Genomic DNA, 16597 nt, shown 5'->3' on the forward strand with positions numbered 1-16597 from the left:
AAACGTGCCATCATCAAGAACCCCAAAAGGCCCAGCCTCATCAGAGAGGACATTTAATTAACCGCACAGAGGTATGTTGACGCAAGAGCCACTATGACATCTTGTCCATGTCACCAGGCCCCAGTTTAACAGAAGATTAAAAACCTTTGGTTTCAGGTCAGTGATCAGAGTGAGACCCAGCTCTTCCTCTGCAACAGGAATTCTCTCTCTACCCACTCAACATCCCAACTCCTAACACGTGTGCACGTGCACACACACAGCGTTACAGAGCCATTTCCACAGGAACTAAGACGTGGTTGAGAAACAAAACAAAACATTTTTCAATCTTAAGATGTAAAGCACAAGGGTGACATCCACAAATGCAGAGGCCTCTCCCGGACTTGAGCTACTTTCTCTCAAGTTATGCGTTCCCTCCTGCGCCCTCCTAGTATATCTGCTTCCGCCTCCATGTAAGAAGGGAACTTTTAAGAACCCAGCGTACATAATGCATCGGCTTTCACAGGGCAGGTAGGGTGTTTCTAGAATGCTCCTGAGAAGAGATCCAGCCTTACCACCGCCTTGTCCCAGACGACGGTCATCCGCTCCTCTATCCCGTTGACACCCTCGGGGATCAGGGTGAAGTTGTCCTTGCCCACCGCCTTCTGGGCAGTGCTGTAGGGACAGTGGCCGCTGCCTGTGACCTGCAAGTCCCCACTGGCAAGGACAAAACAAGGTAGAGTTCAGACCCTAGTTCATTTTGAAGGCAAACCCTGACTTCAGACAGGTACATGCAGCACACCCAGTGAATGAATGAATAGATAAGGAAGCCAGTGGGTAAGAGAGACTCTCCAGCGTGTGCCTGCACGTGTCACAAGTCAGGGATGCCCCATTTATGTCACTGGCCTCATGCTTTGCACATTACAAAGTGAGTAATGTGTGCTGACATTTGTCTTCTTGACATAAGGCAGTTGGCTTAAGGGCTGGCCAGAGTGTTTGTGCTGTGCTTGCAGAACAAACACTATTCATTGGTTACAGCAAAGTGGCACAAGTTCACTGGGATCTACCCTTTTGTCCCCTGGTGTTTTAAAAACAAATACTCTTTGATATATCAGGTGCCCTGAGCTGAACACCTAAGACAATAAAATGAATGGACCAGGCTGAGTGTGGTGGCTCACGCCTGTAATCCCAGCACTTTGGGAGGCTGTGGATCACCTGAAGTCAGGAGTTCGGGACCAGCCTGACCAACATGGCAAAACCTTGTCTCTACTAAAAGAAAAAAAAAAAAAATTAGCCAGGCGTGGTGGTGGGCGCTTGTAATCCCAGCTACTCAGGAGGCTAAGGCAGGAGAATTGCTTGAACCCGGGAGGTGGAGGTTGCAGTGAACCGAGATTGCACCATTGCACTCCAGCCTGGGCGACAAGAGCAAAACGCAGTCTCAAAAAATAAAATTAAATTAAAATAAAATTAAATAAATAAAATAAGATAAATAAAATAAAATAAAATATAAAATAAAATAAATAAAATAAAATAAATAAAATATAAAATAAATAAAATAAAATAAAATAAATAAAATAAAATAAAATATGAATGGACCATTATTAGTGGTTCTAAATGCAAGGTGAGGACGGTGAGGCTGTCCTCCAATCCAGAGGCCCAGGAAATGTTAGCAATTGCCTAGATGCAGAAGAGTATATTTAGAAGTTTTCTTCACTCATTTATTTAACAAAATTGTGTTGCATGCTTCCTATGTGCCCGGTACAATTTAAGGCATCTAAGATCAGAAAGAGAGAGCTTCTGCATGTGTCAGCTATACTGAGGGATGGGGGAGTCTGGCAATAAGCAGAGGCGAATGGGGCACATGGGCGCTGTCAGAGTGAGTGTCAGGGATTCAACCAAAGCAGGTGGGGATGAGGCGTGCTGGGGACAGGCTGGAGATGCCGTTTCCAGGAGGATAATCAGAAAATTATGTCACTGAGGAGCCTTCTAGCAAAGATCTGAAGGAAGTCACAGAGCAAACCATGTGGTGTCTAAGAAAGAGGGAACTAGCCAGGGGTTCCCATGAGTGTAAAGGCCCCGAGGCAGGGTCCTGCCTGGGGTTCAGGGTCAGCATGAAGCTGGGACTGGACCGAGGGAGCCAAGGGCAGAGGAGGCCCAGGGAGGGAGGTTGGTCAGGGCGTGTACACCGGATTGAGTTCTGCCTTGTTGGATGTTGCGGGGACTTGGGTTTCACTGGCAGAGGACTTACTGGTTCCAAGCAGAGGGGTGCTTGATCTAATCTAGGTTCTAAATGTCTGACAGCAGACTGTGATGGGTAGGGTGGGGTGGGACCCTGTGGAAATAGAAAGGCTTGGTAGGAAGCCAGGGATGATGGTGGCCTGAGCCAGGATGGCCACAGCAGACAGGTGAGGCGTTGTCAGACTCTAGGGCCTCTGGTCCGTGTTCCTGACATTTTCTTAGATGGGCAAGACTGTGGGAGTAGCAGCTTTATGGGGGAAGATCTGCAGTTCTTTGTAAACGTGAGCTGCCCACCAGACATTGGACTGCAGATGTTGAGTAAGCTCTTGGCTATGCTAGTCAAGGGTTTCTGTATCATCAGGGGGATGGTGATTTCCACGTGGGTGCACACCACTGCCCCCTCCTCCAAGGTTCCTTCTGCCAAGAAGCCCCATCTTATCCTCACCTATTGGGCAAACTCCTACTCATCCCCAAGCTTTAGTCTTGATGCCCCCTCCTCCAGAAAGCCTTCTGCAAGCCTCCCGGTGGGTTCTGAGCGTGCGTCTCTGCTTCCAGAGCGGCCTGGACACTTAGCCTCGCTGTGTGGCCTTGCTATTGCTAAGTGCTCTTCCCTCATGGTGGCTAACAGAAGGGAAGGGGCTGAGGTGCTGGGCTCCACAGTGTGCGTGCACCACAGCAGGTGTGCTGCAGGCAGCAGCGGCCACTTCTGGAGCCCTCGGTTCCAGGTCCTTTTCCTGCACTGTCCCATAGGCAGCTCTGCCACAGGTACTGTCTGCTTCCACTTTGAGTAAAACGAGGGAGACAGAGAGATGTTACGGGTGACGTGCCAGGTCCAGGGTGACACAGGCTTGTCTCCATCCCTAATCCTGAGTGCTTCCCGATACACCATGGTGCCTGCCACAGAGCAGGTGCTTAACAGTAGGTTGGCTCAACAGGAGGTGGTCAATTGATGTGAATGGAACAGTCACTGGCTGCCACAGATCTTCAGGTCCCTGAAGGCCTGTTGTAAGCCATACGAGCGCTGTCCTTTCAGAGCACGGGGCGGAGCCTCCTCTACAATCGTGAGTCCAAACCAGCCTGCGGATTCCCACCATTAACTCTCTACCTCCAAAGGCCCCAGCTGCCTCCCCCAGCCCCACATTCTCACAGGTCTCACCAGGCCAGTAGGGAGGTCAAGTAGTCGGGCGTGGTAGGGTCCGGGCTCAGGGGAGGGGAAGTCACGAACGCCGCAGCCTTGGCCCAGTTCTTGCTCCAGTAATGGGTGCCATCGGTCCCCAGGCTGGCGGCAATGGGCTCTCCAAAAACTAGGGGCCCTTAGGAGGGGCAAACATAAACAAGCCTGGTTAAAAGCAAATACTCTCTTGAGGCAGATGCCAAAGGCACAAAATTGGAAGACTGTGGAGGGAGAACGGGGCTGGCTGAAGGCCAGAACACTGGCCACCGTTGTTGCAGGCATCACCGCCTGCACCGCAGGGACCTTGGGTGTCTGGGCCCAGCTCCACCACATTGTCGGCACCCCGCCACGCGCTCCATGGGGCGTACGGCAGCTGACTCACCCAGCAACCTTGTGGATACGGCTGTTGCTTTTAGGATTTGGACATTATTATGTCCTTTTATAGATTTGTAAGCCAAGCCACAGAGACACGATTTACTCTCTCAGTTAGGGTTCTGCCAGAAGCAGATCTTAGGAATCTAGTTCAAGAGTCTTATTTGGGAGGTGATTCCAGGAAACACTGGCTGGGGATTGAGGAAGTGACATAAGGCAGGGAAAGCAGCCAATAAAGGGAGATTTCTCATCGAGGCACAGCTGAGGGCCCTGGCACTCAGTCCTGCTCGGGAACACGCCTCAGGGTCGTCCCACCCCAGGGGAAAGGGAGTTGCATGTGTTTCTGTCAGCCCAGTGCCGGAGGGCGGCTTCCCGAGCACTAACTTCCCAGAAGTTCCTGCTTGTCTTTCAAGGAGTCGGCCTGGCGGGCTTCTTCCAGAAAAGCCTGCAGGCAGAGGCTCGGGCTCCCCAGGAAAGATCTTTGCATTAGAGACCAAGGGCAAGAGATGTGGCCCGAGACCCTGCTGCCCTCGCCTGAGGCCACCTGCTGCCCAGTAGGAGAGGCAGCTGCAAGCTCTGCCCGGCTCTAGGGCAGCCCATCAAGCAGCGCTCTCTGCAGCGAGGGGGGTGCCCTGCATCACAGCTGCCCAACCAGCAACCACCGGCCACATGTGGCTGTTAAGCTGGTGTGGCTGGTGCCATTGAGAAACTAACTTGTTCATTTTACTTAACATTACTTAATTTAAATTTAAATAGCCACGTGTGGCTAGTGGCTACCTTATGGCTTCCTGTAGCTCCAGAACCTGCCTGCTTACCCGCTCCCGGCTGGCACCGCTTCCAGATTTCTGTAACCTCTCTGAGCCCCGATTTCCTTATCTTCAAAATGGAGCTAGTTTCAGGCAAGCTGTGCTGTTCTAGCCTCTACTTGTCAGCTTGCCCTTAAAAACACTAAAACAACATATTTGGGGTCCACAGCTGCTCTGTCCAATAAGGCAGTCCTGAGCCGCATGTGGCCACCAATAACCTGAGGCTGTGGTTAGTCTGAACTGAGTTGTGTACATGTAAGATACACAATGAGTTTTGAAGAGAGTACAGAAAACATCATGCAAAATATTAATGATTTTTACATTGATGACATGCTGAATTAATATTTGGATCCATTAGATTAAACATAATATATTATTAAAATTCTCTTTAAATGGAGCGGAGCTTATCGAGGTGAATGTCCTAAGGTCATTGGGACCAAAGAATTCCAACCACCATCCTTGTGTCAGGAGCATCCCCGCTCCACCCCTCCCTGCTCTGGCTGCCTGTCTGAGTTCGGGAGGGAGTGAACTTGAACCTGCAGGACACCCCCTTCCAGGCCCCAGCTGCCCCCAGAAGGCCCAGGGCCGGCTGCATACCTTTCTTCCTGGCCAGAGCGATGATGTCGGCTGCACTCTTGCTCATGACCTTGGTGATGTACACAGGGCAGTTGATCCGGCCCGCAATGGTGATGGCCCGGAACACCGCCTCGGCCTCCAGCTGAACACGGCACACACAGTGTCACAGGAGGGAAGGCTGGGGGCACAGCTACCACCCATCTCCATTTTCCTTAATTAAATGTGATCAGAAGGGAAATCTGCTCCATTGAATGAGAAGGACATACTGAGTCCAACAGCGCTTGACAGTGCCCCCTGCTCTCCAGGGTGGAGCATTGGTCTCACGCTGGGATACGGCAGCAACATCCAAGCGCTATACAAGTTTACAGCACTGCCTCCCAGTTCTGTCCTGACCTCACCATGGGCCGGGAACACACAGCTCGTGGCCATCCCTGGGCTGTGGAGCTCATGAAGAGCACTGGGTGGGATCTCAAGCCCCTCAGGACACGGAACCTGTCCACTCATGTCTGTGTCCCCTGTGTCCAGCAGACACCAGGCCCAGGGCATGGGCCCAGAAGACTCGGTAATGACCTGATGAGGACATCAGAAAATGTCCTCAACTTGGCCAGGCACGGTGGCTCACACCTGTAATCCCAGCACTTTGGGAGGCCAAGACGGATGGATCACTTGAGGTCGGAAGTTTGAGACCAGACTGGCCAACATGGTGAAACCCAGTCTCTATTCACGAGGTCAGGAGATCGAGACCATCCTGGCTAACACGGTGAAACCCTGTCTCTACTGAAAATACAAAAAATTAGCCAGGTGTGGTGGCAGGTGCCTGTAGTCCCAGCTACTTGGGAGGCTGAGGCAGGAGAATGGTGTGAACCCGGGAGGCGGAGCTTACAGTGAGTCAAGATGGCGCCACTTCACTCCAGCCTGGGCGACAGAGCGAGACTCTGTCTCAAAAACAAACAAACAAAAAACACAAATTAGCCAGGCGTGGTGGCACAGGCCTGTGCCTAGTGCTCCTAGCTACTTGGGAGGCTGAGGCAGGAGAGTCACTTGAACCCAGGAAGCGGAGGCTGCAGCGAACCGAGATCATACCACTGCACTGTAGCCTGGGCAACAGAGAGAGACTCCATCTCAAAAAAAAAAAAAAGAAAGAAAGAAAGTAAAAAGAAAGTGTCCTCAACTCAAAGGATGGCTGCCAGGGTGCCCACTCTATTCCATGCCCAATCAGCTTGCCTTCCTCCTTCCACACTCCCTGCAGGTGCATGCACATGCACCCACACTCACACTCTCACACACACTAACATACACACACTCACACACACACAAACACATACATACACACACAGCCAGTCCAGGGGAAGTCATCCTTTTTCAAGGCTTGGGAACAGGGCAGGCAGTGGGAATTGTCTCCTGGTGCTGGGCTTGGGCATGTGGCTCCACTTTCCTATTATCCACTATGCAAAGTCCTCCATGAGAATCCGTATCCACTTGGGACACTGAAGCACCCACAGGGCCTTGGAGTGAAGTTCCAGGACCCTGGGAGAGGCAGCACCTCTTCCTGTCTTCTCCAGCCAGCAGTCCCCAGGGTTCCCGGGGAAGACAAGATGGTTTGGGATGGTCTGGGAGAGGACACGGGAAGGGGCTGGGTCCTGGCTGGGCTATTGCAGCTGGAACAGCATCAAGGTGAGTGCTCAGTGGTGAGTGTCAGAGTCATGCCCAAGTTGAGGAGTCCTTACCTCTTCAGGTCTGCTCAGGGCATGGCCCTCGGGACCCGTGATGCCCATCTCCAGGATCCGCTTTTGTTCCTACAAGACAAGAACAAGTGAGTTAACGATTAGAGGATGACAGAGCTGGGAGAAGTGACTCCTCCAACCCCCTGGTTAGACAGAGGGGGCAGCTGGGTCCCAAAGAGGCGAGCGGCTTGCACTAGGTTAACAGTGTGCGGGCTGGGGGCAGTGAACTGTGTCCCCTCCACTACACACCCATCCACCTTCCCCTTTGTAGCCCTGCATGGCTCCATCTGCACCTGCTTTATATTGAATCTCCCGGGATCAATGAGAGGAAGCAGGGTTATAAGACACGAGCTTCCAAGGCCACCCACCACCCTCTCAATCTCGGAGTCTCCCTGCAGGCCTCTCCTCTGGGAAGAAACGTGGTGTTTGGGTACAACATGGATATCTTCAACTAGGAATCCTACTCTAGTCTTTGATGTTGAAATCAAAGATCCCGAAACTGGGAGTCCAGATCCAGAACAGCCGTCTCTGTGGCTTTGGGCAGGTTGATCAAGCTCTCTGAGCCTCAGTCTCCTCTTCTGTACACTGGGGATAACGGTGCTTGTACTGCAGAGTTACTACGCTGATCAGATGAGCGAGCATACGAAACATGCTCAGCACAAAACCTGGAGCTGAGCGAGCACACGCTCATTAATTGGCAGCCGGCTCTCATACCTACTTCAGCTGCCTCTTCCTGGCATCTCTCTTTACGGCGGGAAACCACTACCTCAAACTTATCATATAACTTTGAAATGGTTCCCTGGGCTGATGGCCTAGATTCAAATCCATCTGGTCCAAAGTTTCTTTGTCCCAGGAACACTTGAATTTCTAAAATAAAAAATAAAAAAAAAATTTTGACATTGCCCAGATGCCAGCTGTACTGCTGCTCATTTTAACTTCCTCAGTGTCTGTGTCATTGTTCTTAGACATCACCCCATCATGAACCCTGGGCCTCATCAACCATGAAAAGAAATCACGATCTCAACTGTGCGTCTATGGTTATTAAGCTCGAGGTTATTACAAGAATATAAATGGGAAACCATTTCAAAGTCTAACAGCTGGGTAGATTGAAGTAAACAATGGAATAATTTCAGCTACTGAAGACGCTGTTTACAAAGCATTTTTAGAAAATGTTTACAAAAAGATTTTAGAATACCGAGAAATCCCTCTGTGAAATTGTTTACATGTCAGTTACTATTCTGGAAGGAAAGAGGAAGTAAGGAGGGGGAGGGCAGGGGAGGGAAGGGGAATGGAAGAAGGGGAGGAAGGGAAGAAAGGCAGGAGGGAGGGAGAAGAGGGGAAGAAGGGAGGATGAAAGATGACATGATGAAGAAAAACAAAGACGAGAGTAGGATTTCTAGTCGAAAATAATGGACTAATATGCATTTGTTTCACTGCCTTCCAAAACACACAGAAGTCACAACAGAAAGAGACACACGGGAACCAAGAAACTACAGAGAAAACCATAGGAACAAAATGTTGAAAGCTGGAAAGCAGATGTCCAAAAGGTGACGGATGTGCTGGAGCTGGAACAGCTAAATCTCTGCTGGCAGTGAGGAGAGCCAAGCCCCTTATGTGCCACTCAGGAGCTGGGGGCTGCAGGCTGGACCTCTCTCACACTGGTGCAGGGGTGCGTGCACGCTGGAAAACTGTGTAGCAGTAACCACTAAAGCTGAATCTACACACATCCTAGGACCCAGCCATTCCTCTCTTAGGTATATACCAGCTAAAGATGCGAACCTATGTTTAATAAAAGGCTGAACAAGAGTGGAGCAAGAACAAGCACAGAAGCCTCACGCATCACGGTTCCAAATGTGAAACTATCCAAATATCCAACAACTGGAGAATACATTGTGCAGATGCGTGCGGTGGAATTCTACACACCGATGAAATAGAAAAAGCTAGTGCTATGCCTGGCCAAAGATGGATCTCACACGCCTCGGATTGAGCAAATGGAGCTGGACATAAGACAGTGCGTGCTGTATGCTTCCATTTTTAGAAAGTTTAAAATCAGCTAAGATTTGTGTGGCAGCAACTTCTAAGATGACTCCCAGTTATCCCGCCTCCTGCTTTTCAAGCCCCTGCAGGGTCCCCCCCCCCCCCCCGGAGTGTGGGCTGGACCCAGCACCTTGCTTCTGATGAGCAGAACAAGACAAAAGGGTTGGGCTGTCACTCCCGAGGTCAGGTTACAGAGACTCTGGCTTCCGACCTGCTCACCTATTGCTTTTTGGTTAATCTGCTCTGAAGGAAGCCGCCTCGCTGGGGCTGCCCATGTGCAAGGAACTGAGGGAGGACTCTGGCCAGCAGCCAGCAAAGAACAGACCATCACATTAGCCTGACAGCTAGCAAGGAGCTATATCCAGAAATACACCACCTACGAGAGGCTGGATGCAAATCCTGCACCAGTTGAGCCTTGAGATGCTCACCGCCCCCAACCTGCCACTCACTATGGCCTGTGAGACCCTCAGCCAGAAATAGCTGAGCTGCACCTGGAGTCCAGACCCATAGGACCATGAGATAATTTGCTTTAAGATGCTATGTTCTGAAGTAATTTGTTATGCAATCATGGATGACTAGTACAGGTTTTGTTACCAGAAGTAGGGTGTTACCATAAAAGATATCTAAATGTGTGGAAGAGGCTCTGGAACCAGGCAGCAAATGAATTCCCAAACAGCAATTTAAATAGCCTTGAATGGACTCTTAGAAGAAATAGGGCCTCTGAGGACATTGCCAGTGAGTCCTCACAGGAGGCAAGAAGCAGCCATAAACAGTCTTGCGATGAAACCAAGGATGTGACTCTACAGCCCCTTGTTAAGAACTCAGAAAGATGAGGGGTGGTGCCTCCCAGTATTATCAGCCACAATAAAGAGATCTTTTAAATAGGGACCTTTTAGGCTGGGCATGGTGGCTCACACCTGTAATCCCAGCACTGTGGGAGGCTGAGGCAGGCAGATCACTTGAGGTCAGAAGTTCAAGACCAGCCTGGCCAACATCGTGAAAACCCATCACTACTAAAAATACAAAAATTAGCTAGGCGTGGTGGCGCATGCCTATACTCCCAGCTACTCAGGAGGCTGAGGCATAAGAATCACTTGAACCCAGGAGACGGGGGCTGCAATGAGCCAACATTGCACCACCGTACTCCAGCGTGGGTGACAGAATGAGACTAAGTCTCAAAAAAATTTAAAAAAATAATTTTTTTAAGAGACATTTCAAAGAGATGAAGGCTGTGCCTGTGGACCATCTCAGTCAAACTACAGGGCCTCTAGGAAGCTTGCAGTTGTGTCTCTCAGCTCTCTCATCAGGGTAGCGGAGGGATTATCTGGAAGAAGTGGGTGCCTTTTGTCTTATGGTGTGAACCCCAGCGAGATTCACAGGGGGTCCACAGATTTTTAGGAGAGTTGCCTTAGCAAAATACTGGAAGCTGAGACTGAACACAGGCATGTGATATGAAAAGAAGCAGTTGGATCCCCAAATTTTTTTTTTTTTTTAGACAGGGTCTCACTGTCACCCAGGCTGGAGTGTAGTGGCGTGATCTCATCTCACTGCAACCTCCACCTCCCACATTCAGGCAATTCTCCTGCCTCAACCTCCCAAGTAGCTGGGATTACAGGCACCCGCCACCATGCCCGGCTAATTTTTTTGTGTTTTTTTTTTTTTTGTATTTTTAGTAGAGGCAGGGTTTCGCCAAGTTGGCCAGGCTGGTCTCAAACTTCTGACCTCAGGTGATCTGCCCGCCTCGGCCTCCCAAATTGCTGGGATTACAGGCATGAGCCACCGTGACTGGCTGATCCCTGAAATTCTACTGAGCAAGAAGCAGGCTGAGAAAACCACTCAGCTGCAGACATGTACTACCTTTCACGAAAAAGGATGGATGACTCAGAGGATGGAAGCAGGAGCTCAGAAGGTAGAGCCAAGAGCTATGGAGACTTATTCTCAGGCTTTGAAACCCAGTCAAGGAACTGCCAACATTTCCCAGCCAGATTTCAGAACCGCCATGAACCAATAACTCCTTGGTGCCTTCTATTTTTCCCTTTTTGAATAGGAATGTCAGGTCCACCACTGCATGTTGTATGTCAGGAGGGTCAGGGAGATATCTTCCTTCTTCAGCTTCATAGACCTACAGATTATGGGAAATACAGCCAAGGAGCCTCATCCACACCCGGACCTGGTTTGGATGATGAGATTCCAGACTGTGAACTAATGCTGTTAGGAGATTTTGGAGAACCATGGGAGGGGGTGATTGTAATTTGCATGGGAGAGGAACATCAATCATGGGGGCCAGAAGACAGATTGGGAGGAAGTCTCAGATGTGCCCCTAATAGTTCTCACTTCCTGACATTCCTGCCCTTGTATAATCCCTTCTTTTTGAGTGTGGGCTGGATGCAGTGACCTGTTAGCAATGAACAGAATACTCTTGCATGATGGAACTAAGGCACTGCTGGTTTTTTACATTGAATTTGAAAGAATTTCAATTGTGCAGGAAAACTACAAGGACTCAGATAAGAAGAAGTGAAGTCAATGAAGAACCTTAATGGTGAAGCTTTAGATCTCCAGCACTGAACCATCACGTTGCTCTTCCACTGCGCTCTGGAACTAGAGGGAACTGGTTAACATCCTAACTCTACTGCCCCATGAGCAACAGTGAGCAACTTATTCATATCTGAGCTTCAGTTTCCCTATCTATAAAATGGGAATAATTATATCTACCTCACGGAGTAGTTGTGAGTATCAATATGTGAAGTCCTTCGCATCATGTCTGGCATTAACTACCTTTACTGGCTGCATCCAAACCTTCCCCTATAAGCCTGGCTTGATTTACAACATTATGACCAATCCATGCCTCTGCACCAGAGACCCAGGAGCCTGCCTGCCTTATTTCTCTTCTTCCTCCACCCAATCCGTCCATGGGTCCTGTAGATTGTGTTTCCCTCCTGTCATGCTCACCTCTTCCATCTCCTATCTCCTCTCTTCATTTCTTATGAGACTTGCTGAAATAGAACCTAGCTAGTCACCCTGACTTCATTTATTTTTTTTTTGAGACAGAGTCTCACTCTGTTGCCCAGGCTGGAGTGCAGTGGCGTGATCTCAGCTCACTGCAAGCTCCACCTTCCAGGTTCAAGCAATTCTCTGCCTCAGCCTCACACCTGATAATGGCTGTATTCTCACCTGTAATAGCTGTATTCCCACCTGTAATAGCTGGGATTACTAAAGGTGTGCTCCACCACACCCAGCTAATTTTTGTATTTTTTAGTAGAGATGGGGTTTTGCCATGTTGGCCAGGCTGGTCTCACATTCTTGGCCTCAAGTGATCATCCCACCTCGGCCTCTCAAAGTGCTGGGATTACAGGCGTGAGCCACAACTCCCAGCTTTCATTCTTTTCCCAACAAATTCTCCACCCCACAGCTAGAATTATCAAAATATGTTCATGTCTCGTTTTATCCAAAACTTTTGCATGGCTGCAGTCCATTATGTGTCAGATTCTGAACCTCACGTACATGATGTCTTACTCTGTTTTCTGATGCTATAACAGAATACCACAGACTTGGTAATTTTACAGACAATAAGTGTATTTCCCATGGTTCTGGAGGCTGGGAAATCTAATAACAAGGTGCCAGCATCTGGTGAGGGCCTTCTTGCTGCATCATAGCATGGCGGTGGGCATCACATGAGACAGCAGGTGCATGCCAGCTCAGGCCTCTCTTCTTCTCCTTATAAAGCCACTAATCCCATCATGAGGCCCCCACCCTGATGATCTCATCTAATCCAAATTACCTCCCTAAGGCCTCACCTCCAAAAACCATCAACATACTAGCTTGTGCATTAAGTTTTCAACATATGAAGTTTTGAAGGACACATTCAAGCCATGGCACATAATATCATTTGATCCACACAATAACACTGCCAGGTGGGTGTTTCTGGAAGAAAAATGAGAGTATTCATGGGAAAAAGTTCCTTGCCCAAGGTCACATGGCTAGGAGATGGAGGAGACTGGCATGGAACACCTCCTCCAAGCCTGGGCTTTTCCATGATGCCCACTCCCAATTCCTGAAGACAATGAGGAACACCAGCTTCCATGTGCATTGCCACTGGTATGACCTAGGTTTGCAAAGCATTTTCATTCATATCTGATGTGTCTGATATGACACCCAGTTCCTGGCTTGACCTTTCATTGTACAGCCTCCTCACTAACCAATGCTCTTTTATCAAACCTTTTGCAACAAGGAGAATCAGACTGAGGTAGAAGGAGTGGAAATTCTTGCCACTCACCTGAGCTATCAAATCTCCATTTTCTGCATGGACCAAGATCACAGCTCCCAGGCCCTTAAGGAAGGTAAAGGCTTCATAGAGCTATGGAGAGAGAAACAGGGGTTGGTGTGAGATTAAAAAAAAAAAAATCACAGCGGGTGCATTCATGAAGACCGTTCCGCTCACACCCATTCGGTCATTCACCTGCCAGCCTCTGCAAACACATTCATGTGGATGGAATACGCTGCTACACAAGTCAGACTTGGAAGGATCATTCCTTGACCCTGACATCTTGCAGACCCAAAAGCAGGAAGCTGAGGATGGGGCACAACTGGTCCAAGTCACCCCAGGGCATGAAGACAGACTCAATCTCAGTGCCTATCTATGCCTTTTGCTGTCTTTTTGGGTTGGCTTTTTTGAAACACCTGTAGGTGTTAATGGCAGCAACTGGTCCTGAGAAGTCACTGTTAGTTTTACAGAAATTATCTAACTAAATCTGCTAAGCCTGTACCATAGCCACCTACATGCCACAGAATATGTGTGCATCCTTACAAAAATGTGAACCCATGCCATTTTATAGACAATGGTGGGGTGGGGGAAACCAGCTCTCTAATAACTCCAATACTCAGATAATATATAGCATGCCAACCATCCTCTCAATTAGACAGAACAGGCCCTCCCCACTGCCCAGTGTTCTCTTCCTACCTGAGGAGAATCTGCATTTGGGCATTGCCCCTGGTAAGGGCCAAAGCCACGAAGCTCCCTCTCCAGGGACACTTGAATCTCAATTTTGTTCTCCACGCATGCAAGACAACATCCCCTCGGATGTCTGCTTTCCGACAGACATCCCTATTTCAGCAAATAGGGAAGGCATGTGGAGGCATGAAGCACTTTTGAGAACCTGCACGCAGAGGCTGCTCGATTCCATCCATGCCCAGGGCTCCAGTAGTTAGAATGAAACAGGTGAAAATCACAATTTTGCCAGCACATCACATGCTATGTTTTCTATGTAACTGAACCAATTTTCAGCTCTTTGAATGTCTTTTGTTGACTGTATCAAAGGCCTCCAGGACATCTTGGGATAAGTTATTTTCTGTAACCCCAAGTGTTTATCTGAAAGGAAGGACATAAAGTGCTTCTCCCGTTGCCCATCTATCTTCATGGTAATAACCAATTACCCTGCTAACTGACGCCTGTATGGCACCATTCTCTGCTAGGCACCATCCTAGCACTTTACTCTCCTTATGAAATCATTCAACTGCCTCTATAAGGTAGGGCTATCATGAGCCTAAAGCACAGAGAAGTTGGGAAAGCTGCCCCTGGCTCCAGAGCCAGCAGCTGGTATGGCCAGGGCTTGCAGCCTGGCTTGGCTGTAGCCTCCCTGATTTTCTCCACCACACTAACAAGCAGAGCAAAGGAAACTGACAATGAAACAAAACTAGGAGACCCAGTAGTATAAGAAGGCCAGGTGTCCTGTAAGTCGTAACCACTACTCCTGAAGAACAACTTGCGGCTCCATATCCCTTGACTTGGTGCATGTACGTAATAATTGCTTGCTGTTGGCCGGGCCAGAAATGTTCCATCTTACAAATGTGAGGAGATGACTTGCCTAGCATGTTGCAGTTGCTGTGAGGGAAGGCCAGGCAGTCTCTCTTCCTGTGTCAGAGCTCATAAATGGTCCCCATCCTTGCCTGAATACCAGAATCAAACACAGAGCTTTCTGAGTCCAACACCCAACATCTGGAACATGCACTAAGAATCTGTATTTCGAGTGAGCTCTCCAGATGATGGTGAGGATAAGCCAGATTTTGGAGCCACCAAACCAGGGACCCCCCTTCTGCATGCCACTCACATAGTCAGAAAAGAACAGAAGCCCAGCTGGGGCAATGACTGACACTGTATCACACAGCCATTCCGTGCCAGAACCAGGACTCGAATCCCACGGCTTCTCACAATCTCCCTTGCCCTGTGCTGCCTGGACTGGCAAAGCTGGCCCAGTCCTGCCCAGACAAGACAGGAGAGAGTGAGTGTGAGGGACCTACCTGGCTGTCGGACATTTGGTAGACATCCTTATAGGCCATGTAGACTTGGAAGGAATTGACGCCTGTTTCAAGATAGAAAGGATAGAAAAATATGTTTAAGAAAAAACAGAAGCATGTCTTTCCAATAAATCAATGACCACAGAGCAGAGTGGTAGTCGCCAGGAGAGATGAGTGCCATTGGGATCCGCAGTGGGGCACCTATCCAGCCTGAGGATGTGGGCGAAGGTCAAAGGACGCTTCCAGGGAAGGTCACACCTAAGCAGAATCTGAAGGTGATGGAGGAGAAAGGGAGGAGAAGGAGGAGGAAGAGGAGGGAGAGGAGGAGAAGGAGGAAGAGGAGGAGGAGGAAGAGGAGGAGAAAGGGGGGAGGAGGAGGAGGAGGAAAACTCCCCAGGCTGAGAGGGAGGGGTGTGATAAGGATAAGGAAGGGTGTGATAAGCATCTGCAATACGGAAGATGAAAAGACATTAGTCATGCAGCTTCTAGAAAGTGTCCTAAAGCATGTGCTTTTTTATCCCATTTCTTTAAAAAATTGTGTTTGCAATTCCCATAAAGACATCAACAGTGACAGCTGCTCCGTCAGGGAGAGCTGAGTTCAGGCCTCAGTTGCTGTGTGACACTGGAGACGTTACTGCACCTCTCTGGGTTTCACTTTCCCCATTTCTGCAAAGAGGACATTACACCAAACGTGTTGGTTTCCCATCCTGGAAATGCCCTGCACTGGACTGCACAGTACACTCATGACAAATAGCAAGATTTCTGGGCAAGCCCTTCTGACTTAGAGAAGGACGCACTAAAATGCTTCAGGACCAAGGAAACCAGGCGTGTTCCTCCTCCCTTTCTTCCCTCCCTCCCTGCTTCTCTCCTCTTTTCCTTTCCTAACTTATTTCTTCATGTTATAAACACTTACTGAGAGCCTGCTCTATGCTGGGCATGTGCTAAGCGCTTGGGATACAGAAGTTACTAAAGGCATCTTTCACGAAATCAATCAGCTGGTCCACTGATATTTGATGCAACTTTCTGTGCAGGCCCCAGCCATGCAACTGTGAGTAAGACGACAAGTCCCTGCCCGTAGGGGGCTCGCCATCTGGGCTGGGGTGTGGGAGTATCAGCAAGTCAATGGGCAAAGACAACTTAGTCTGATGATCCCTACGTGGGGGATGCATGGGGGGGTTGCATCTGTCAGGGGGCTTCAGGGAAGGCTTCCCAGGGGAGTACAGCTCAGCATGAACAGGAGAATCGCTAGGAAAAGGCAGGGAGACTGTTCCTGAAGGGGCCAGTGCTCACTCACACAGCCCCAAGAGGCAGAGGCAGCCTCGAGCAGATGGGAAACGGAGGTGCAGGGGGCTGGGGCTCTGGGCCCCAGGAACTGGAACAAGCCAGTCTGGAGGAGCAGGCGC

General features: G+C 49.4%; 1 protein-coding gene across 4 annotated transcripts in view; it reads right to left on the reverse strand.

The window, feature by feature from the left end:
• The window catches only part of CRMP1 (collapsin response mediator protein 1), a 71808-nt gene that overhangs the window by 14969 nt on the left and 40242 nt on the right, over positions 1-16597 (reverse strand). For all 4 annotated transcript variants that reach the window (XM_003310238.5, XM_003950280.5, XM_003950279.5 and 1 more), the window contains exons 5-10: positions 15198-15259; positions 13177-13257; positions 6870-6938; positions 5164-5284; positions 3371-3527; positions 552-693 (exon numbers count right to left, since the gene is read on the reverse strand). In XM_003310238.5, coding sequence (XP_003310286.1) covers positions 552-693; positions 3371-3527; positions 5164-5284; positions 6870-6938; positions 13177-13257; positions 15198-15259 — 632 coding nt within the window. The remainder of the gene's footprint in view (positions 1-551; positions 694-3370; positions 3528-5163; positions 5285-6869; positions 6939-13176; positions 13258-15197; positions 15260-16597) is intronic.

Source organism: Pan troglodytes, chromosome 3, assembly GCF_028858775.2.
Source record: "Pan troglodytes isolate AG18354 chromosome 3, NHGRI_mPanTro3-v2.0_pri, whole genome shotgun sequence".
Classification (NCBI taxonomy): Eukaryota; Metazoa; Chordata; class Mammalia; order Primates; family Hominidae; genus Pan; species Pan troglodytes.